Source organism: Aphis gossypii, chromosome 1 (genome assembly GCF_020184175.1).
Source record: "Aphis gossypii isolate Hap1 chromosome 1, ASM2018417v2, whole genome shotgun sequence".
Lineage (NCBI taxonomy): Eukaryota > Metazoa > Arthropoda > Insecta > Hemiptera > Aphididae > Aphis > Aphis gossypii.
Genome location: NC_065530.1, coordinates 50,273,038 through 50,298,854, shown reverse-complemented (window position 1 = coordinate 50,298,854; position 25,817 = coordinate 50,273,038). Strand labels below are relative to the sequence as shown.

At 26.3% G+C, this 25,817-nt stretch overlaps 1 protein-coding gene and 1 pseudogene across 2 annotated transcripts; both read left to right on the top strand.

Annotated features, from left to right (window-relative positions):
* Window positions 1–1,471: 1,471 nt before the first annotated feature.
* On the top strand, window positions 1,472–10,351 carry LOC114121063 (probable ribonuclease ZC3H12C; annotated as a pseudogene).
* A 2,508-nt stretch (window positions 10,352–12,859) lies between these two features.
* LOC114121070 (cell division cycle protein 23 homolog) lies at window positions 12,860–17,900 on the top strand. Of its 2 annotated transcripts, XM_027983226.2 has the most exons (10): window positions 12,861–13,486; window positions 13,589–13,821; window positions 13,917–14,084; window positions 14,153–14,801; window positions 14,889–15,093; window positions 15,165–15,344; window positions 15,785–15,949; window positions 16,387–16,630; window positions 17,349–17,610; window positions 17,674–17,900. In XM_027983226.2, exons 2-10 carry the CDS (start codon window positions 13,703–13,705, stop codon window positions 17,788–17,790), a joined length of 2,109 nt encoding a protein of 702 aa, XP_027839027.2. In that variant the 5' UTR covers window positions 12,861–13,486; window positions 13,589–13,702; the 3' UTR covers window positions 17,791–17,900. The 2 variants fall into 2 exon arrangements, with proteins under 2 accessions (XP_027839026.2, XP_027839027.2); XM_027983225.2 differs by having other exon boundaries at window positions 12,860–13,821.
* The last annotated feature ends 7,917 nt before the right edge of the window (window positions 17,901–25,817 follow it).

Sequence of the window (25,817 nt, the reverse complement as noted above, 5' to 3'; positions counted from 1 at the left end):
TTTCATACCTATACATAGGTAGGTGTACACATGCAGTTTTAATTTGTACTTACCTATTAAAACTATTTTATTAGAATTTGGAAATTTCGATCTATAAGCTATTAACGGGAGATTACATTTTGTATGCTGGCATGTAGCATTGTAGCCATAAACTCCAAATGTATGTTGTATCCAATTATTTCGTAAAAAAACAACAATAAAGTATGAAGATGATTAGATGAATTGAATTGAATCAAATAAATTAAATTAATGTAAAATAGGTACCGTTTTTTTTTTTGTATTTTAGTAATTTTTTTTAAATATTTCACATTTTTTAATACATATTATGCCACAAATATGATATGAACATAAATATTTTTACATTTTAACTTTTGACTTTTTTACTAAATATTATACATAAAATTTCGCGCCCTAGTATACCGCAAGAAACCACAATTGTGGCACGAATCAAGATAATATACAATATTAATTATCTTTCGAATTTCGATATCTTAGTCAGTGCCCAGTGGTTACTGGTTATAGTAGTCACGAACTATGTAGTAGTTCGTGGTAGTAGTTGTCCGTGGGGAATACTCTACAGTCTACAATTATCTTGGTTGCGATTTTATAGCACTTATAATTGCATAAATATGCGCTAAAACATGCTATATAAACAACAAAATATGCATAAAAAAGGATGTCTTACCTACAGTAGAAATCGACAAAAAAACAACCAACAAAATCAGCAGATAACAAAAATTAAAACAAAATACCGAATTCGAAGTTATCGTAATAAAATATTATACCTATAATCTATCACTGTAATTGTACGGCGTTGCATGAACGTAATCGGCTTATTTACAATATATTATATATTTTCTCTATACATTTACAATTTACTTGATAGGTAATTCGATTGACACTATTTGACAGAAATCTTTTTTTTTGTTTTTAATTTGATTTATTATACAATCTGTAAGTATATTATTTTTACAATAAGCATAAATGTTGTAAAGATAGAAATAAAACGTTTTGCTAAAATATAATTTTATAAAATAAGACCGATTTTTATTCAAAAACAGGTAAAAAGCAAAAAAGTCCAAAAAAAGCACTAAAAATTAAAAAAATCAGAACATATTATGCAAAACAAAACAAAATAAAATTTTTAATTTGACTTCTCTGTATTATGAAACACATCTTTAGCTTACTCTGCTAATTTTTAAGCATCTCATAATAATAAAAATATAAAATCCCAATCTTGATTGTCCTTGCAACGGGATCAACCGTGAACCTATGGAGATTGGTTTCTGAACCGCCAATTTCCAAACGGGGATCTACTTGTCACGGGATCTAGGTGTACGTAACTGTACAGAATATCAGAATGTATCGCACATGGTCCATGGGCTTAACACGTTACTGTATATTATTCTACGAAACCAGTAAATAATGATACTGATAACCAATAACGATATGACTACTCAAATAAGTAAGTAGATAAGTATCATTATATCAATTTGATTTAACATCTTAAAATACCATGCGGCATACGGACGATACAGTAAATTGTAGATTTTAAATTTGTTTTTTTTTGATATCCCGATTTTCAGTGTTCCAATGTTTACACGTTGCAGTTTCGTAGAGTAATATGAACTCTATAATTCCTGTAGTAGTTTAGTTTTGTTCTTCCGAGTTTTAACCGTCTGTTACAGACAACTGTAATATATTATTACTTATTAGTTATTAGTACCTATTACAATTCCAATTTCGACCTAAACTGTACTCGTGGATGTGGATAATTAGTAAGTAGTATTTTGATTAGAAAAGTTAATTTTGACTCTAACATAAGTAGGTACTCTTGAAAAAATATTTTTTTACTTGGAAAATAATGTGGTACTTACCTACTTCATTTTTGAAATTTTCTTATCAATACATTATATTATTGAATTAAACAAGTTAAGTAATATCTTCAAATAATCTTCAATATTTTCAATGTTAAAACTCGGTGTCCTGTTATTATACGTTAGTGGCTACTCCGCTATTTTTTTTTACTTAGCTTCTCGCCACTACTGTCACACTAGATAGTATTATAGTGTAAAATATAGGCAATACAAAATAATAGTTTTTAATATCTTATTTTGTTAGTTTTTATCCCTCACTATTTAAAATTAAATAGACAGAGATGTTAATAAAATTTATATACTTACTATCCTAATTCAAATTACTTACCCAAGTACAATATTTCAGTATTTGAATGTTTTTTACAAAATATAAACTATTTATATATCACATTTTTATTGAATTTATCAATCTATTTCACTAGACTTTTAATAAATTATAAAGTTGTATGATTTTTAATATTTTATGTATTTAAAATTGTTGTCAGTTGGGTACTAACTACTAGGTAGTACTGTTGATGGAAATAATCAAATTATTGAATTACTTTAAATTTTAATTTAATCATTGATTTCTGATATTATCTAATAGTATAGTTCATCTATATAAGTTTGCCTACTTTATTCTCCGAGTATAAATTATAAATAAGTAGGTATGTTATAATTTATTATAGAGGTAGCATAAATACTCTTTCTAGTTTGAAATAATATATAATAATAATAATTTGTTATAATATAATGAAAACAATAACTTATATACTTAAATATTGCGCATGATAACTTTATCAAAGGGTTTATCGGATCAGCCATATTATTATACATTTTGTTGTTAAAATATTTATTTTATTTAATGGGTGATAGAAAATTTAATATTTTTTTATGTGAAAAAAATTTAAATAGTTTCATTCAAATAAATTATTTGATAATTAATATTTAAAATTGCTTCTTGATTAGTTATTGTTCAATTATTCTCATTACTACTACCTAAAATGCTCGTGGCATTGAAATTCTTTTATTTTCAACCGACTCATTGAATATTTCCATTTTCATATGATCTTAAATTAAATAAAAATATTAATTATTTTAATAAATTAAAGTAGTAGTATTGTGGTAAATCTTTATAATATATGAATGTTCTGGTTGTTTAATCTACTGAATATTATATTTTCACATTCATCAATAATGTGATTTATTGTTTGTTACTTGACCCCATAATCACATACTTGATTATCTTTTATTTGTTTTTTATTTATAAGGTAGTTACAGTGGCCTTGGTTGGTTTATATCTATTTTAGTCCGATCTATAATTTTTGAAGAAGTTCTGATCTAGATTGGGCTGTATGTAGTATGTACATCTCTCAATAGATCCCCTTTTTCAGGAAGATATTTTTTCAATTTTCTTTTCACATATTTGGTGGGAAATTTTTTATTGAGTTTATAGAAATATGTTGTGCCTTATTAAATTCCATATATTAATGCTGTGTTTCCCAACCTTTTTTTCAATGGCAACCCACAAATTTACTATTTGTTGGTTACATGACACCCCCACACTAAAAAAAAAAAAATGTGATTAGGTATAAAGGTATCAAATAAAATATAAATTTATGGCTACAATTATTTTTATAATATATTTATTTATGGGTTGCCGGTCATAACTCAATATTGGGACTGCCATACGTACATATAAAAAAAATCTCCTTTTTAGGTTTTAGTGTGATTACATGGTTTTAGAAAATGCTAAATAAAAATTATTTGGTAAATTATTATCAAGATGCACTATTCAAATTTATGTCTGTAGTCGTGTAGACCTGCTTTAATATTACTAGAACTGAGAACTAAAATAAATTGAATTTATCTGATATTCGATATTCTACAATTACCTATAAGTAGAATCTGTATTTTTAGATATATATTTGTAGTTCTTATGGAAGTACAAATTATAACAATGGATAGTTCCACTTAGAAACCATATTATTCATTTATGAAGAACCTTACAAACAACAAATTTACATTCAACGGTACTTATTTTGTATTGTTAGCTTTTAATATTTAAGTTCATTGGCCTATTTATCTAACTTATAGATGAAAATATTATCTAATAGACCACTTAGATTTAATCTCTGATTTAATTGATACTTTAATTTTCAAGTGAGTTATAACTGTAAAACTTAAAATACTCATAATTAATCATATATTTTTAAAAATTAAAATCAATAAAAGCTTATGCAGTAGTGCCCAACTAAATTTTGAATAGTCTAGTCAACAGCCACACTATTTAAACTATATAACCCACCCCAACTCAATATTATAATTTAAGTATTAGCATTTATAGTTTATAGGATTAATTCACTGGTTAATGCTCTTATACCACACCTACTACCCCTAAAAATGTAGCCGGGCCATCACCAAACTTCAACTCCGAGTTGGCATCACTGAGCTTATAAGATGTCTATATATATTTTATTCTTATCTTAAAATAATAATAATACAGTTTACTTCCGATTATCCGTAGAATAGGGTGGCAGGACATCCACAGATAAACGAATTCTGCTGATAATCCGCAAAATTAAATTTTATAATAAAAACTAAATTGGAATTGAAAATTATTATTACATATTATTAAAACGTCGTTATCGAGTTATCGGCTATGACAAATTCACAACCCAATTAAACCTATAATGATTTATAATGGAAAGATACAATACGTGTAGTAACTGTAGGTCAATTCACTTAATATTATAGTTTTAAACATAAATTTCTCTGTAAAATGCAAATTTTGTTTTTTAAATTTATAACAAGAGACGATTAATTGAGTTTCTATTATACTATTCTAAATTTTTGTACTTAGATTAATTTACTGTGCTTGGCCATAAGTATAACATATTAAGATGTAGGTAAACATTCTATTTTCTAACTTATCTTGTTACATTATAACAATTCTTTTTTTAAATACCTGTTAAAAACCTTACCTATTTCTAAAGGGTCCTTTTAAGGACCATCATCAGTTCTTTTCAGAACTTCAAGAAAAGCTAATATAGATTTGATTTGTAAGCTGGTTTACCTAAAATATTTTATGCATTTTTGGTATTCGTTTAGTATGTTCCCTACCGTAAAATACTATCTACCTAGCCTACCAAAAAACTTTAATGTATTTTATTAATTAAAATTTTTTTAACTAAAAGTTACTTAATGTATTGCTGATGAGTGATTATTATGTATTTTATATTATTTTTATACATCACAGGTTATTTTTCTCCAATAAATTGTGATGCAAATTAAATATTAATAGACTACCACCATTCTTCATCAGTTATCATAATTCATAATGGCTATTTAGCTATAATTATGTACAGCTGTTAATTATATTTATCTTAATAACATAAATGTACTTTCCCTCAATAAAATGAAATTAAATAAAAATAACTATGATAGGTAGTATACTATACACATACAGTTTTTTGGTAGGCAGCATACTACACAAGTACCTTATTTTTGATAGTATTTTAAAATAATGCTCATGTTTACTATGGAGTATCCTTTTTATAAAATCCAACACATCTAAAAATGTCTCATATCTAATCATGCTTATTGTCATTTATTGATGTACCTATTCAAATGTTGTTCTTTTCACAAATTCGAATTTTCTATATTCCTTGCATCAAATTAAAATAATTATCATAATTTTGATTTTCTCTGAATTTCTTTTTGCTACTTACCCTAGGATTTTGACAGCTCTGGAGTAACCAATAGTTATCTGCAGAACTTCTATCTGATACTGGTCTATTGGTACTCTGATTAATTCTACTAGAATCCATCTTAAGTACCTCCAATGGGCGGCTTCTTATCTCCTGTCCCTCAAACCTTGTATCCTCATTACATACGCTTATTGTAAAATAATAATAACAGATTGTGTATTAAATAATAAATGTTAAAATATAAAAAAAAAAAAAAAAAGAATCCATCTTAAGCTTTTCTCCAGTTTGGTGTTAAATAATAACAATTATAACACATCGTTGAAATTCTATATCAACTATAAATGCTTCAGAAATTCAAATATAATTGTTTATTTATTATATGACGTACATAGTCATTTTTTCACAAAACACTTTCACAGTTTCACCTAATCTAAATTTAAAATGAGAGTGCAACTCTTCAATTGTTAAGTTAAGTTGAGATATACCAAGTGTTATGTCTGGTCCACATAATAATAAACCATACCACAAACTCAAATTTCTCAATATAAACAAGACTAGATAATATCTAAATTACAATTTTTATAACATGATTCTTGTTTTTTGTAGTTGTGTATGGATCTGACTTTCTGTAATAAAATAAAAGGTTTAATTCAGTTTACTTATTTTCTATAATTAGCTTTTCTTTTGAGTTTTGAAGATAACACAATAAATTCTCGTTGTATGTGAGAAATTTTTTGTTTTCATATACGGTAAGTATGCTATATTTTGAGCATTATAGCAGGATAGGATAAATATATCTTATCACTGTGGATTTTTATTTCTTAATTATGTGTGAACAAAGTCAAGTTGTGTATAATGTATAATAAATATAGACTGAATCTTTAATTCTTTAATATCTTGTACATAGAAATGTATCTCTATCCCTACTGTAAAAAGCTAAATATGCCACTGTCAATTGTCATTGTATACATTTTAAAATCTATATTATAATTATGTTACAAAAAAATAAAATAAAATGAAAATAAAGTTATTAATATGTTAAGTAATGTTAACATGTGATTTAACTTTTTTTTTTTCATATGATTTGACTTGAAAAATCTTATTAGATAGTATGAACATTTTCATTGGCTTATATGTGCAAAATACATATATATGCTTCTCGTGAATATTCCATACTATCCAATTATTAAATTATTATGACTATAAACAGAAGTAAATTATTTATAAAATTTGAAAAGTATAATATTTTATATTTTTATTTAAATAAAAGTTTTTAATGCATTTAATGTTTGAATTAAACTATAATTCTTATAAGTATTTTTAAACCCTGTTATATAATTTTAGTTTAAATTTTTAGACCTTTTTAATTTAAAAAAAAATTTATTATAATTTCAATACCTAACTATTTGCTTTTTACATTTATTTACTATATTCAATCTACTGAGATAATGTATACCATTTTTTAAAAAACAATAATTTATAGTTCAATATTTGTGTTAAATTATATTTTATAAACTTACCAAATAAAAATCTCTGTTAAATTTCTTAGTATAATTAAATAGTATCAAAAGTATTTTACAGGGACATTATGGGAAGAATAAAGAAGAGAAAAAGTTTAGATTTATTAAAAAAAGTGCGGCGGTCAAAACGGACTTCTACGGTCAAATCTTCTAAAAACTCAATTGCCAAAAAAATGTTATCTTCAACACCAACTATGGACATTAATGAAACAAAAATAAGTGTTGATGAACCTATTGAAATTATCGAGGATGATGATAATTCACTTCCTACTGATGTACTTGAAAATATGAAATCTGTTTCTTCCGAAGCAACAGAACCAAACATTACAAGTGATGAAAGTGATGAAAGTGATGAAATTATAGATATTACCGAGGATAGTACAAATAATACTTTTGAAGATATTAAACTTGAAAATTTTCAAACTAAAGATCATAAACATACAGCCATAGACATCAATAATGATGACATAATAGATATTACTGATATTACTATCACAAACAATAAATATGAAAATGCCCCTAGACAATCTCCAAGTGAAAATTTATTATTTAATGATGATGATGTTCAAATTATTGATAATTCTATTGAACTTATTATATTGGATGACAGTGAAGAAGAAAATACATCAAATCAAAATTCTATTGAAAAACCAATTAGTTTTAAATCTGTACATGAGCGTCTAGGTAATTCTACAAAAAGCTCATACAAAAGTCCTTTACGCCACCGTAAAAGGAGATGGAATGAAGAAAATATAACTGGATTAGATAATAACTTAGGAGCATTTGTTATTGATAAACAAAAAATGTCTAATAATAAACAGAATCTCTCACAGAATTTTATCATGTTAAAACAAAAAGCTGTTAAAATTCCCAAGCCACACGTATCTTCAACAGTTACAACTTCTAGCGCTACTAGAAAGCTACGGCCTATCGTCATTGATGGTTTAAATATTGGACATGCGTAAGTTATTTCTAAAAATATGATTTTAACAAAATTCCAATTTTATATTTTTAATACAGTATATACATTATGAAATGTACTATTCTAACTTTTTTAACTTTTGACTGTCCATATAAAAGTATTAAATTACTTAATTTACTTTTTTTAGACATGGCTCAGGAACATTTTCAGGAAAGGGCATTGAATTATGTATACAATTTTTCACTGATCTAGGACACGAAGATATAATAGCATTCATTCCACAACATCGACAGGACCACCTGGGTCTGAGTCGAATACCATCTTAAATAAATTGGTTAAAAAAGGACAAATTTGTTTTACCCCTAGTAGGAAAGTCCAAAACTTAAGAATGACATGTCATGATGACCGGTAATTTAAATTAATTTATTAGGAAACTTATTAAATTTAGTTCATTACTGTTGATTTTTCAATAAAATGTGATTTTTATAAAGAAAATTATATTTGATAAATTAGATATTATTAATAATATAATACTTATATAGTTATATTTGTAAGAATATAACTAAATATTATTACTTCAATAAATTCTTTTAAAAATTGTATTCATCATAAAATTTTATATTATTATTATTTCATAGAATTATACTCAATTATGCTCATCAATGCGGCGGAGTAGTTGTTTCAAATGACAACTATCGAGATTTATATGATGAAAGCGAAGCATTCAAAGAAATCATTGAAAATAGGTAAATTAATAATAAATTATTTTTCATACCCACTACGCTTAAATATAAAATGTAAGAATAAACATTAAAGATTTAACATAGTTAGTAATTACATAGTTAATTTTTCCTTATAACAATAATACTTTTTTAATATTTATATGTATTAATAATTTATTCTAAATATTTAATTAAATTATCTTTGTTAAGAAAATACAATGAAAACATAATGAATTAATTAGTGTAACTCAACAAATTCTTAAGGTTTATTTTTATATAAATTTCAAATGTTAACATTTAAAATGTATTTATTGTCATTTTTCAATTAATTGAACATATTTTTCATAAATTGATTCATGCATTAGAACAGGGGTGGCCAGCGAGAAGAAACTCGCGAGCTACCCACTATATTAATAAATATGGAAGTACCAAGATGGAAAAAATGTTATACTTATAATATTATTATGTATATAAATTTATATAATATGATAATTGTACATAAGCGTACAATAATGTTAAATTAAATTTTATTTTAATTTTGTCATCATAAATATCATAGACATAGACATACAAGGATAATGAATGTGTCTTCATAATGCTGTTTGACGTCGTGAGTGTATCAACATAATATTAAAATTTTCAACGACAGGATTTTGAAATGCAACAAATAAAAAAATAAACTAATAATTTTAAATATTAAAAATCCTTGATTTGTTTCCAACTCTTCACTACACTCTGACCTAAAAAATGAGTCAGTTCACCAATTAGCCACCAAACATTACAGATCCTTCTACTCCAAACTACCTTCCCATACTAACCCGTTAGTATCACAAATCTCATCTACTCAACTCATAAATTGTATCCAAAGGCTCAAAAGAAAAAATTGAAGAGATTTGTTAATCTAAAATAAATTCACGTTGGGTTCCATCAATGATTGGCCTCCCTCTTCATATTTTCTAGTTAAACATGTACATAAATTATCCAATTTACTTATTGTGATGTTAAATACATATTTAAATATTATATCAAGAACTCTATATTTTTTGTAATATTTTCTATAAATTGTAATTTAATAAAATATTATACTTTTTCAAATACATAAATTCATAATTAAAAAAAAAATGTTTATAAAAATGTTGCGATAAGATGTGAGCCTCAAAAATCTGACGCTAATCACAGTTTGGCCATCCCTGCATTATAATAATTAACTCTTTTCAATTTGTTCATATTCTAGGCAAGTAATGGTCACATTTGTCAGGGATCAAATAATTGTTCCAGAAGATCAATACAATCGAAGATCAACTATCCGGTCACTTTCAGATATTTTACGTTTTCCAGAATAAATTTAATTTAAAGTAATATTTTAATTATGAATGATAATTAAGTATACTTTATACTTATAACTTTTTTTTATTGTTATTCATACCTAATTAAAATTAAATACCAAAAACAATGTAATTGTAAATTAAAAATATTTAATATATTATTATTAAAAAAAAAAAATGAAGACTGATAATATTGTTAATTATGTTATAAAGAGAAAAAAATGTAAAATAGTGTGGTTTTAATTTACTGTTTCTAAACACTACAACAATTACAATTAAAAAAGTTATTCATTAAATTGAAATGTGTTATTTATACTTAATAATTAATTATTTACAATTTAAAAAAAGTCAATCAAATGAGTAACACTCTGTTGTATAGTAGGTTACTATAATTGATATACTAAATTTGAATCCAATGAGAGGTATCAAAAACAATTCTGAATGAAGAAGATTTGTCAGCATAGGATATAATTTCCGGTGGTTGGTGAAAAAGGAGGTAGTTTATGTTTTAATGGCTTCAATACACAAAATGTATGTTCTTTTATAATTATTGTAAGCCAAACTTATGGAAAATATTGAATTAAATTTTCAACTCTTAGCTACTTATCAAAACTTTTTATGAATTATACCTACAAAATAATTTTCAAATATTCATGATTTTGAAGAATTTTTGTCAATATTTGAACTTCAAATGCTAATAAAAAAAAATTATGCCTATGTGTTCTCATAATTTTTGAATCACAATAAGAATAGGAGGAACTTTGTATTCAATTTTCAAGTATTTTGACTCTACCAAAAAAATTTTATCGATATTTATAAAAAAAAACAATTTACAAAAACGAATATTTCAAATGGCTATAAATAGTATTAAAATAAGCGAAATATTTTGAAAATTAAATCGTGTAAAGAATATGCCAATCTAAATAACTAGTGAAATTTTCAAGTATCTACGACTTATACTTTTTGAATTATAATAATTAATATTTAATTTCGTTTGAAGTTATCGTAAAGTAAGTGTTTTCGTAAACATTTAAAATACAAACGCATATAAAATGTTTCATATTATGATGTTTCGAGTTTTCTCTATAGCTATTCGAAGGAAAATTTATAAAAAACTTAGTGTTGAATTTTTTAACCATAGATATAAAAAAAAAATTTATGATTTTTCTACTACAAAATTATTTACAAGTTTTCGTGATTTTGACATATATCGTAAAAATTTGAACTATAAACGCTTACAAAAAAAAAATTGTTGATTTTTGAATTTCAATAACAACAACTCATAAGGAACTTTTGGACACTCAACATTTTTTTATCGTCACTTCAAAAAAAAAAAACGAAAATGTTTAAGTATTTTTACAGTGATTAGTTTTTGAGTTACAACTTACAACCATATAAAAAACTCGGTTTGGTCAAAAACTGGTTTCGCGTGAAAATTCCCGTTTTTCCGTCACTTTTTTTTGATTTTCTCGATTTTGTTGGAAAATGTTTACTTTTAACCTCTATAATGCACCAAAGATATTCACTTTGTCATCGGAAACCTCCCTCGAAGTATGAAATTGAAGCATTATTTCGACTAGTTATTATGCTGTTCACAGACACAAAAAAAAACACACATCATTGTAAAATCAATACATTCATCACTTCTAAAACCATGAAAATACATTTAAATAGGTACTAAATAATTTATATTTATTTATTTTTATAAATGATAAAGGATATAATCTTTAAAAAAAACTGGGCAACTATTATACATTATGTATCTAGTGTACTTCACCATTGAGTAGCTCACTGTTATGAATGTGTTGAATTTGAATACAATGATAAATCATTCTCTGTGATTCTGAAAAAAAACGATCTGTCAATATATTTTTGAGAATATTTCATAATATATTTATATTGCTTAATATTATTATAGCATTGATTATAATTTATAGATAGGTAGTGTTATACTATGTAGTATGTACCTATAATCAATGTTATTAGTTTATAATGAGTAAATATAATATAGGTATTATATTATAATTATCAGGTACGTACACAAAAAAAATTTCGGGGGGGGGGGGGGGGTTGAAGTGGTTGAACCCCCAAAACCCCCTTGTATACGTGCCTGATAATTATTATAATATTATCTTATTAAAATTTGATTCAAAACCAACATAGGTACCGCTTATATGTAGAATAGTATGAATAAGTTCACGGTATAAATGGCCTAAAATGAATACCTAAAAACATTTTAAACTGTTGTGCATAGAAAATAATAATACATAGTATAAGTAGATATAAAAATTAAAAATTAAACTCAATAATAACCCGTTTTTTTAATAGATAATAGACATGCAAATGAGGAAAGCGATGGTTAAACTTTTAGCATTTTTAATACTTCTTTTATTCTTTATCCTAATTAATAAACTAAACTAATAATAATATAAAAATAAAATACCAAATTTAGATACGTCCAATCCAAATGTTAAATTAAATTTAACGTGCCTGTTACATTATTTTCTTAATTTGTAAACTGGAATTTTTTCCCAATAGCCCGCTAAATGGAATACTGTATTACTATTGATGTTTAACACTTAACACTACTAAATGTAGTTAACTGTCTATAGGTATAGCCTATTGCCGAAAGTTGTTGAATTGGTTTGTCTTTTAATTATCGTGGCTGCTGTAATTGCTGTATACACCAAACGCATTTTCTAAATTTGTATCACTAAAATAATATTTTGTTTTGTCTTTATTAAGAGGAGTATTCATTAAAATTCATTAATATTAATTTTTTTTAATTTAAAAGTTATTTTTATTATCTATTTATTTGTAAAATTGGGATTTTAATAATGAGGTAGGGATTGAACTTCCCAAAACCTCCTTACCTACGTTGATGGATATTATAGCCTTAAGGGCTATTTTATTTATATTATAAAACAAATACAAAAACTTGAAAAACCGAATTATATCCACATAAATAGTGGTGAGGGCTGAGGTTCTTGGTGGACTTAGCGTGAGTCACTTCGTTCACTACCTACTACTCTAACTAATTGTACCTAATATACTTATATTTTATTCATTGCTTACTCGGCTTTCTGAAAGAAGGATTTACCATTGTATTTAAATTTAATACATCTATTACTTTAGTCTTTAACAGTTTAACCTACTCAAACTTAATGCCGAGTTACACTTGACTGTTATTAAGCGGTTACTTTCCTCCGTTTTGATATAAATTCGATTCGGACAAATTGACATTGGAACTATTATTTTATGGCACAAAAAGTAGTGATCCAGTACGGACAGAATTTATTATTTGTTTTGAATCCGGCGAGATACTGTATTATCTAAAGTTATCACAACTATTCACAACGGTTCACGGTGAAAATACGAAATTTAGACAAAAATCATTTAGTATTATTATGATATAGTCATAAACTAAAGTAGTAAGTACCTATAAACGGTTGTAAATAACATAAAATGTATAATTTGTAAATTATAATTTTACACCAAACTACAACGAAACGTGTTAAATTATTTTGTACTAGAAATGAGAGTAGTTATTGTCGCATATCGTCAGTCATAGAGTAGCGATTAATCAGTTACATTGACTGAACTTCTTATGCTCGTCAGTGTTACTTTGTCAGCCCTACGATTACATCATGACTAATATATACTTACCATATTATAAATTCTTCAAGGATCCGTTGCTCATCAAAGCTGAAATTATTTACGCTTTACAAGAATCCAGAGATAGATGTTTGCACCACAGTACAAAATTGTAAGTATTCCTTTTAAAGCAACTACAAATGCAATATCTATATCATAACACTGATAATAATAGAATAATATTATTTGATTAATTTTTTTCCACAGTTTATCAGAACTTCTAATAACTTTAAAAAATATTCCACCATATTTTGAATTTGAAAATGAAAATAATGAATTTATACGTTTTGAATTAGAACCAGCGTTCACAAATTTAGAAGACTATTTGGTGTATTTTAAAGCACGTGCATATTTTGATCTAGAAGATTATCCCAGGTAATTTTAAATATCTATATAACATGTTAATTGATCTTAATATATTTTTTTATATACTATAATTTTAGCTGTGCACACATTGCAAAACATACAAATAATAGCAAATCTATGTTTTTGCATTATATGGCTAGATATTTAAGCATGCATAATGAATGTATATATGAGCGAACTAACTTGTTTGATTCGTTTAAACCAATTAATATGCGAGCATATATGGAACTACTAGATGAATTATTAATACTCAATGTATATGGCAATGAAGATGATTCTGATGAAGAATCTGAAGAAGATTCACAACCTCAAGAGACGTCTGATATTGACATAGTTAATCAAAAACATTCTGTGCTACAGCAAGAAGATGATTCCACTCCTAAAGGAAGACGATGCAGTAGGCGACCACGTAATCTAAGAATTGAAAAGGCTAGTACAACTACTCTAGGAAAAAAAAATAAGATAACCAAACGTAACAACACTACTAAAAAGGTGAAAGTCTCAGCATTAGCTGCTCAATCTGATAATAACATGTCTGCTGGTGATCATAAAGAGTCACGAATTAAACGAGAAGACCCATATTTGTTATGGCTTACAGCTGTTATGTTAAAAAGAATAGATAGATGTGATGAAGCTATAGATATATTGGTCAGAGCAATACAAATTCAGCCATGTTACTGGGGTGCTTGGATAGAGCTAGCAACACTAGTTAAGGACTTACATATGGTGATTACTAAAAATATGTTATCATAAAATAATTATACTAGTTAAAATAGTTTTTATAATTCTTTATTTTAATTATTCATTGTTTAGCTTGATGCATTGAACTTACGCCTCAATGAAAGTAAAGAATATCATTGGATGCATCTTCTTTTTATTGCACATATGCATATTGAATTTCAAATAACTGATCGAGCATTAAGTATATACGATGATATTTTGAAGCAGGGTCATAGTGTTTTTCAAAATTGGCCATATCTGCAATCTCAATTTGCTATTGCACATCATAACAAGCGTGGTAAATATTAATTAATATCTCATATTTTATACATAAATAACTTTTTTACGTCAATTAAAATTTTTTTACAGAAATTTCACACGCAATAGTAGCATTTAAAACTGTCATGGAAATGGATCCATTCAGGATAGATAATTTAGATTTATTATCAAATCTTATGTATGTCTGTACTAGCTCTGATGAACTTGTAGTTTTATCCAAATATGTAGCGTCCATTGACCGTTATCGTCAAGAAACTTTATGTGTTCTCGGTAATATATATTAATAATAAATAATGTATGGAATTTAAAGCAAAATTTAAGACATTCTGTTTAGTTCTAATAATGTTAATTGCGTTTTTAATGAAGAATATCTTAAAAGAAGGTTTTTAGTTAATGTCATGTGAAAATATTAATTTTTTGCTTTACATTAAAACAAAAATGTAATTCAATTTGAATAATTTTGAGTATTATTTGTGGTGATATAAATGTAAAATGTGAACATTAAAAAGAACTACAAAACGGGAAAATTGATTTATTTTACTATGATAAATGTTTATTAATTTAATACATGTATTGATGGTTCTTTATTAATTAGGTACTCATTTTGTATTTTAAATTGCTTTAAAATCTATGCTGTACCAATAAATAAAATATTTCTTTAATAATACCAATTTGACTACATGGTATTAATTTAATAAATTTGTTTTTAGGAAATATGTATAGTTTAAAATGTGATCACGCCAAATCAGTTTTATATTTTAAAAAAGCTGTGAGAATTAATCCATTTAATGTAACTGCTTGGACATTACTGGGACATGAGTACATTGAAATGAAAAACTCTTATGCTGCCATTATCTCATATCGTCAAGCTTTAAGTAAGTATACTCTATAAAGATTATGAACAATAACAAAAAATAAAAAGTGTCTCTACTCTGATTATTCAAAAATATTATTGGTTTTATAAAAATTCTTTTAGAGTAACTAAGTACATTTTATCATTTTATACATAATAGTTGTGATTGTGTAATAAAAAAAATATAGCCATTTTATTGGTTGCTAATAAATCATTTTTTTTTATTCAGGAGTAGTATTTATTTTAATATTTTTGATGGAATAAAATACATGTTTGAGAAAAAAAATAAATGTTTAAATTTTAATATAATTATTTGCATCAAAAAAATGTGCAAATATATTAAGATTTCAATTTATTAAAATAAATTATTAAATAGGGATACTTATTGATTATTATTTTAATGTTTTACTTATTTATTATATTTCTAATGACTATTAATAAAATTATTTTTGTTTACAGAAATTAATATAAGAGATTACAGAGCTTGGTATGGTCTAGGCCAAATTTACGAACTAGTTAAGTTGCCGAATTATGCATTGTTTTATTTTACTCATGCACGTGATTTAAGGCCTAGAGATTATCGTATGCTAGTTTCATTAGGAGAAATGTTTGAACGTTGTGATCGTATTTTTGAATCAATGGCGTGTTTCTATAAATCCTTATTTTACGATACTGATGGAGCAATAATGCTAAAACTTGCAAAGTATGTTTAACATAATTTGTTAATAATTTAATTACTTTAAATTTGTATGTTGTATTAATTAAATGTTTACAATTTTATCATATGGTTATAATTATAATTTAATATAAGAAATTAATACAATTTTGGCATTACACTAGATGTTATCTAGTGTTTATGTCATATTTTCATCATGTTCAGCGATAAAATCAGAAGTTTTTCTAAGGAAGGGTCATCCTGAGACCATTTAACAATGTGGTGCAATGAAATATTATTTAAAAATTAAAAAGTATTGCCATTATAGAATGAATCAGTTACATTATTACAAGCAACATTTATAATAAAAACATAGTGTTTTGATATTCTATTCTGACTGTCCTAAACAATGTAATACACAGATAAAGTATAAAAAATAATGTTACTTATTAGATTTTATCATTTTGGTAACAGTGAACTAAATTTTCTTTTAGAAGCAGTTTCTCTTTATGTTCTTGCATTGATAAAATAATTTCAATAATTTTTATTTTACAATAAATTTTTGATTTCAATGTTATATTTCTAATTAATGTTTTTTTGTGTTAAAAATCCTATAATATGATAATATTTAATCTGTTTTTTTTTATACATTTTTCTATACAAACATTTACAAATTGTATGTATTAAAATAAAACTAATAACTCATTATTGTAAACTTAAAGTTAATTATTTTATTAATGTATAATATTTATGTATATATTTTTAGATTTTATGATAGGTATGGCGATTGTGGTAATGAATTAACCCGTGAAAATTTTAATGTGATGAATAAAAGAGCTTTGAAAATTGGAATTAAAAACAGAACTACTATTGAGTTGAACTTAATATTAAGCAAAATATATTTATACTTGGGACATCATTATATGGATTTACATTATTATGAGCGAGCTATTTCTTTTGCTGAAAGATGTCGTGATTTGTGGAAGGATACAGAGATAAATGCTGGTCAATCCTCAATATTTAATGAAGTACGAATTAAATTATTTATTGTATTATAGTATAAAATATTGTATTTCTATTTTATTTTCTAGGTGTTAGAACATGTTAATGCTTTGTTAGCTGAAATTGAAATTAGAGGAGGCTCAGATAGCTCTCTCGCTTCAACACCCGGTGCCGTTAAAGCACGCAGATTTTTGTTTGGCCTCTAATATTTGACTGTATAAAGTTCTAACAAAACACCAAGTGTTAAGTAAAATTTATCTTGTTTAATTAAATATTTAAATATCTGTATTAATTAATAAATCATTTTTATTTTTTATTTTTGCTTAAAATTGTTTCCTGGTTGGTATTGTGTGGAGGGACTATACATCCTGTTAAAGCTGGATTGTTTTTTTATTAAATCATTATAGCCCTTTGTCTCGGTAAACTTAGAGCAGGAAGCCTTTATTTTCTGTTTTTACGTGGTAGTCTCATTTTAATCCCATTATCTGCATTTTACATTACCTATGTTATATATGTGTAAAAAAAAGTCTGTTCATAGAAAAAAAAAATTTATTGTTTTTACTCAATTATAGTAAAACTCATTTATGATGTTCTTCAAAAGGGAAACTCTCTAAGAGCACTTTAAACAAGAAAATTTCTCATGTGGTAATTGAAAAAAATATCAAGTTCATTTTAATACATACCTATTTATTGTTATAATATTAGTGAATATAATTTATTACAATATAATTATTTTTTCTATTAAATTTAGTTTAAAAAGAAATTCATTTATACATACTTTAATTTTTAACTATTATTATTTTTTCCATTTTATTCTGTTTAATTTATATTAAATAAAAGTATCTATTTTTGTTTGCTCGAGATTATAAAAATGAGTTTTAGGTATGAAGTTTTCTATTTTATTAACATAATGCAATATTTCTTATTAGTCCTTATTTTTATTATCCCACAATTACTAAAATATATTGTTATATACTAAGCAAAAACAGGGTCTTAATCAATTAGATAGTAAAAAAATCAAGCATTTTAATAGATAGTTTTTACATTGACATGGTCTAAGGACTAATGGAAAACAGCAGGAAAGCTTTTTAAGAGAGTTTACTGTGTTATTAAAACCATAGTTAGTAATTATTATTTGGTTGACAATTTTTTACATGGAATGGCGATAAAAAGTTGTCACTGATAAAGATGATAAATGTCTTTTATTGGGGTAATATTATAAACTCTCAACAAGATTAATGTTTACCACCTATAGGCTATAATAGGTAGGTAAATGTTATATTGTTATCTCTAAAATATTCTAAGTATAAAAATCGCTAAAAAATTAAGAGGATTTTTCAAAATTGAACCAATATTATTTGTCCCATTTTTCATATATTAATGTGTGGCCATCATAAAATAATATGGTTAACGGTTAATGCGCTTTCTTCGCAATCACAACCTACCTACTTCTAGCGAAGAGTTATTTCAAAGGCAATTGCCTCTGAGATTTTTTAATTTTTGGAGGGTTAGGTAAAAAAAAACCATATTTGAGTCTATAGTAAAGGGGTGGGTGGGTTCTCAAGCTATATGTTACTTGCCTCTGGAATATTTTCAGTTCGCACGCCACTGATAAAGTATAGATATTCTGTTATTCTATATGGATACTGGATAATACAGCAGACATACAATAAAATCATAGTCCATGGATATATTATATATACATATAGGTATTAAGTATATACGCCTTTTAAAGTCAATAAACATTACTTACGTACTACACCGCACCTATGTGTAATTTATATTAACTTACCGTAATACTAAAATTAAAATAAGTTACTTATATAAAAAAAAAACATAGGTACATGAATTAATACACTTACTACTTAATGATACAGACCGACGATCGTCTTCGCAAACAGCTCAGAATTGTTGTTCGTACCTATATAGTATATACAATAATATACAATGATATTATTGGTAGGTACCTACCTATCATTGAATTTAAAATTTAACACTTCCATAATATTTACCCACTTGACACCTAATGTAAAGTAAAACGATACCCACTTGACTACTTCTTTCTTAATTATATAATATATTATATAAACCATCGGTCTCAAACTGTGCTCCGCGGGCACATCTCAATTAAATATAAAGATTTTTAAATAACCTACCTATTCGTTATTCGTTAAATAGTTACAACTTTACAAGTTACATGTATATTGTATAAAGTTTGTGTACCTAATAAAAATTTATTGATCCATAATTTTGAATGAGCTATACAATTTGTATTTCAAGTTTTTGGAGCTTCGTGAATTATTTTATCATCTCAAGGTCTCTTCGAAAAATAAGTTTGAAAACCACTGATATAAACTATTATTCGAATATACAATACTATTGACGTTCACTTGCGATGTAGTGCATATTTACAATAATACAATGCTTACATTTGTCGATGCCGTATCCTTTGATGTTATTTATTATTTTGTGATTTGTTTCGCTTTTTGAACAATTATTCGTTATGTTAAAGCATTCAATGATTATATTGTAATACTGTATGATATTTTAAATATTTCTTGATACATATGTAAAACGCATGTAGTGTTTTTATACTGCTGCCTATATGCGGTGATGCTCATTATTCTAAATAAAAAAGTCCTTTGTTAAATATTTAATGTATATATTAACCATTTTAGAAGTCATTAATTTTGCAATAATTGATTTATATACTTGATAATACGAAAAAAAAACAGTTTTTTGTGTGAACAATTTTTACAGTTTTACAAACTTTTTTTAATAAAAAAATGTTGCTCAGTGACACACAACATTACATCATTTTAAATTTTATAATTATAAAACAATATCAATGAGTTGTTTTAAGTCGAATACAACATTTTGATCAAAAAAAAAAAAAATAATAATAATTGACAAAACGTGTAAATAAATAAAAATATTGACTTTAAAAAAAAAAAAAAAAAAAAACAGAAAATAATAAGGCTAAGTCACTCGCATAAAATATTATTATGTAGAATAATGTAACAAAAAAAAATATACTGTTGAAAGTCTGGTTCAATGTAGAACATAATTTTATCAAAAAAAAAAAAAAACGTATTGATACGTATACGAGTAGAAACAAAAATATTAGTCCATTGAAAAAACATTAAAAAAAAAATACAAAATTTAAAAATAGGGGGTGGGGAAGTACAGTGGAAAGACAACACACTAAACGAAGATGCCCCAGAGGTGGATACGATGAGATGGCGAAATGGGTGCAAGATAAGTTATTATAGCGATTAGCGAGTGCTTTTGAACCGTTCTTGCGGCCGGTCTCGCAGGCAGACGACGAGTGTCGCTGGCGCGTTTGTGCAATCGCACTATATTGTGACGACCGCGGCGGCAGACGAGGCCTGACAGCTTCGTCCGTGGGAGCGACGGATGACAGTGAGTCGTTGTATAGTGGGCGATGGTCATGATCGTCGACGGTGTAGATGATGACGACTGTCGGTGGACATCGGAACGCACGGGGCGAACGAAGATAATATGATGCTACGGAACCTACGTTTGGCGATCGGAGGCGCTATTCGGTAGGCGAAATTGCTGTGGGACGAAAAACTAAAAAGAGACTCTGTAACGACCACGTTGCGGCCCACTTATACAGCCAAATAGGTGTACTCTACTTAGTAGATTTATCCGTATAGTGTTCCATCGGCCGTGTCTGCATATCAGATGTATTCGGAAAAGGGTTGAGGGTTGAGCCAGTGGGCGCTTATCACATTGGATGCAGCACACGCACTGCAAAATCCCGCTTGACGCGTTTTTACACCGCGGAAAATCTCTTTGAGCGAGGAGCTGGTTGCGGCGGTATGGTTACATCCGGTTCTATCGTCAACCAAACAGGTCCCCGAATGATTTCCTCAATTTTTTTCCTTAAACCGGCACTACCACCCTTTACCATGGCCATTTCTTCTGATTTCGCCGAAAATGCCCTCAGTCGTTCCTTGTTCGAGAGTTGGTTCGACCAGCTGTGATAACAATTTCGATAACGATGTGTTTCCGCCGGGGACAAGTCACCGCATACTGCTAACGACAAAATATGATCAACGAAATCGTCAATATTTTTTTCTACGGCTCTGTTATTTATAATAGTAAATAGTTAGGTATATTTATAGTTATAGTCAATATTATTTGAATATTTTTTTGACTGTTTGTGAATTTCGTGTCTGTTATTTTTATTGTACGAGTAATGAGTATTGTGACTTACCACACTTACCAGTTACCACAGACCACTAAACGGTGTTTTACCACACCAATATATTATAGGTAAGTAAAATAATGAATAATTAATTCGACGGAAAACGCCATGTATAGCCCTGGTTTTAAATAAGCATTACACTTTATAAATAGGTTGATACTTAAATATTAAAAAATATAATATAATTTATTCATTCTTTGCTTTAATAGTATTAATTATCTTAATAGTTAATCTTAATTTTATTTATCTCTTTGATTTACTTTTGCTAAATCATATTATATTCAAAAAAGATTAATAACTGCATTGACATGTAGGTAAGTATATTTGTTTTAATTTATTTCAAAGAATAAAAACGATTGTTAATACCTAATTAATAATTATATAATTTATTTACATTATAATTTATAATGTTATTGAAATGATAACAATTTTTAAATCCGACCATATTTTGCAAATGAAATGAATAGCTCTGAGCTTATGATTATTTAGTTGGCTATCGGTAAATTATTTTGAATCCTGCTCAAAATTCTAACATGACACCCCCCCCCCCCCTTAAAAAATCCCTCTAGTAGTCTAGTATCACCACTAAGTTGGTATTTGCATAAGTATTGTATTCATACTGACTAGCTATATTATGTTATTAAGTTTATGGGTGTATATTTTATATATTACTATATTAGATAAACTATCAGAAAATAAATAGGATAAAATACGGTCTTATAGAATTTTATCAAGACCAACCTAATAATGTGTTGAATAGAGGCAAATATATAAAACAAAGTTTTGCTATCAACCTGGTTTTAATTGTGTAAAGAAAAATATCTTAGGTTTTAGATACCTATATTCTTATATTTATTTATACACGACATACAAGTAGGTACTGACTAGTGACTACTGAGCAAGTATAGAGGTTACTAAATACTACTTATAGTAAGAATTTACCATGCCATTGCAGTATGACGGTATAGGCCTATATAGCTACTATCAGCTACCCGGATCGACCGTGTCCTATATTCAACATATATATTACACCGTCAGCGCTTGTTTTCCTTTCTACGTCGTGCTTGTCGTTCTATGGGTAGGTTATTGTTTTTGTTTTTCCTAGATTTTATTATCGGTTTAATAAACTACAGTATAACTAACCTAATCGAACGAATGCAATAATTGGTGCAATAAATTGAAGCCATTGCCTATTATACAGACAAACGGTTCGACATTTAAAAAAGTCAGACCAACACGCAAGCAAATCGTGCGTGAAAATAAAACACACTCGTGTACCGAGCAAATATAATATATACGATACCTATACCATTTCCCATAACTTACGCCTTTAGCTAGGCTATATGTGAAATGTAATACTTATACATGGGTAAGTATATAATATATACAATCTGACAAATGATATTGAATTTATCTTTTAGATTTATAAAGTATGTACAATGAAACCACCAACTTCCTATAAATAATAGCGTTTATCTTTTTTATTTGCAAGGTCGTATAAATTGTGGAATATAGATCAGTGTTTAAATTAGTACCTTGGGAGTTGGGACAAGTTGACAATAAATGAGTCGTGATTATGTCGTCTACATCTATTTATACAAACTATTGTATTATATAAAATGTAGGTAGTCGATAGGTAGGTATAATAGTTACTGAACAAAAAAAATACTGCAGTTTATACCTTGCAGGCAAGCATGTGGTAAATATTAGATTCTAGGTAGACCCACCTATACTTAATAGATTATGACATATAAGTTAAATAATATTTATATTTATTTATATTATAAGGCCCTATTATAGCTAAGTAATCTAGGTACTTATAGTTGTTAAAGATAAAAAAAAAAATACCTTTATTGCTTAAGTTTGTAGTTTTATGGGATCTACTTTTTTCGATAGTCAAAAACCGCAAAATTAAATTTTATTTGCTGATATAATATTTTATCCGTTGCACTATTTTTTTTAAATTTTAAATTTAATGCCTATGCCTCAAATATAGTTTAATGAATGATTTAAAAAAAAAATAGTGATAGAGTTCAATGAAATTAAGTTTCATTGTATTTAATCATAACAAATCACGATGACGGTTTATAATCATTATTCATTTACGAAACTATAAACTATACATAATTTAAACTTAGCCCTAAGGTATCTACATAATATCAAAATTAGATATACTATATACCGCACTATAATTATATTATTATTATTTTTTTTTTATTTATGTAAATTTTAATCTATGTGATATTTTGATCCAGTTGAATATTAATTTAGTAATAAGTTATAATATGTATATATTCAAACAAACCGAAAAATGTATTAATTTTACAATGATGTGTGCTTTTTTTGTCTGTAACTGTGTACATGATAAGTAGTCAATAAAGTACTTCAATTTTCACTTTGAGGGTGGTTTTGGATAGAAAATTGAGTCTATCTTGTACTTATAACTTATAAGAAGTAAAATTAAAAATTTCTAATACTTTTTTTATAATTGGGAAAAACAAACAGCGAATTAGGTAAAAAAACTGGGGATTTTTACGCAAATCCAATATTATTTTTAAAATTATTGTTTTGTAATCATATATTTAGATAGTCTTCTCTCATAATTGTTTTTCATCGTACCTATATAATAACTCATTGTATATGATGTAAAATCCATTAAATTCCAATATAGTGATTTACTCAATTACGAGTTCCACTCGATACCTTGTCTATCCTTTTTTTTTAATTGTAATTATAGCTTTTAACAAATAATTGTTTATTACTTAATACTTATTATAGTAAGTTATTGACGTTATTGTAAATTATATAGTATATCATTAAAATTATTATAGATACTCATACTTATTTAATTACTACCCTATATTGTTTATTTAAAGCATTGATACTTCTAAATTGTTTTTCTAAAATCTAAATCAAATGTATAATGATACATTTTTAAATCTATATATTTATATGCTTTTAAACTTTTAAAAATGTTAATTGGAATCTAAATATTAAACAATACATTTTTTTAAATTATAGTATTATATCATTATACGCATATTGTATATTAATGTAGCTAATTCAAAATGTATACATCATATACATGTAGTATTGTTATTGTTATGCCAGTATAAATAATGTAAAGGTATCATACTACAATACTATTTACATGTATATAGTATATCTATACAAAGTTCGGCAGAAACAAAATGTATAAAGACTGTCGAACTGTCTGCACAATTGTATAATATGCTATTCATGTAAATAAAGTAGGGTACCTACCTACTTAGATAATATTATAAGCTAAGCATGACGACGGATCGAGGTCGTCCCAGGAAAAAACACGTTTACTTAAAACGTTGTAATTTTACAAAAAAAAAAAAAAAAATAAAAATCCTTTGATGCTGGTTCAGGGTCAACGTAAATATACATTATAGTATACCTACCCATTATCCAAATGTACTAAATAGTAAATTAGTATACGATTATTGCGTGCACTAATTTACTGAGATATTTTCTAGAGATAGAAAATTAAAAACTGCATCGGCACACGCAATGCGATGCTACAAACACATGGTACACGTGCGAGATCAGAAATTATTGTATTATATAAGTAGGTACTGCGTGTTCTTAAGTCTTCATTATTCTAAGTGCTTTAGTGACAGATTAATCAATTTAAATATTAGTTTTAGTTATTATATTATAATATATTAGGTATATTTATTTTATATTTTATATTTAATCAATCCGTATTAATCATGATTAAGAAAGTTTGTATAAAAATGAAAAAAATTAAGTTTCTGGTTATGTAATATTTATTTATATATTTTTAATTAGTATATACCGAAAAAAACAATCAATTTGGAATTCATGCATATTTTTTAAAACCTTATGCCATAATTATTATGTACCCTAAAAAAATGTGGGCCTTAACTTAAAGAATTTTTTTTACCACGGGTTTTAAGTACAGGAACCACTTAAGTTACAAATTACTTCATAGTCAGTTAGGTTAGATTA

Excerpts from the sequence above, each read along its gene's own strand:
- LOC114121070 (XM_027983225.2), top strand. The coding sequence starts at position 13,703 with ATGACTAATATATACTTACCATATTATAAATTCTTCAAGGATCCGTTG. Across the intron at positions 14,085-14,152 it reads GATCTAGAAGATTATCCCAG|CTGTGCACACATTGCAAAAC; the intron begins GTAATTTTAAAT and ends CTATAATTTTAG. Across the intron at positions 15,345-15,784 it reads AGAAACTTTATGTGTTCTCG|GAAATATGTATAGTTTAAAA; the intron begins GTAATATATATT and ends ATTTGTTTTTAG.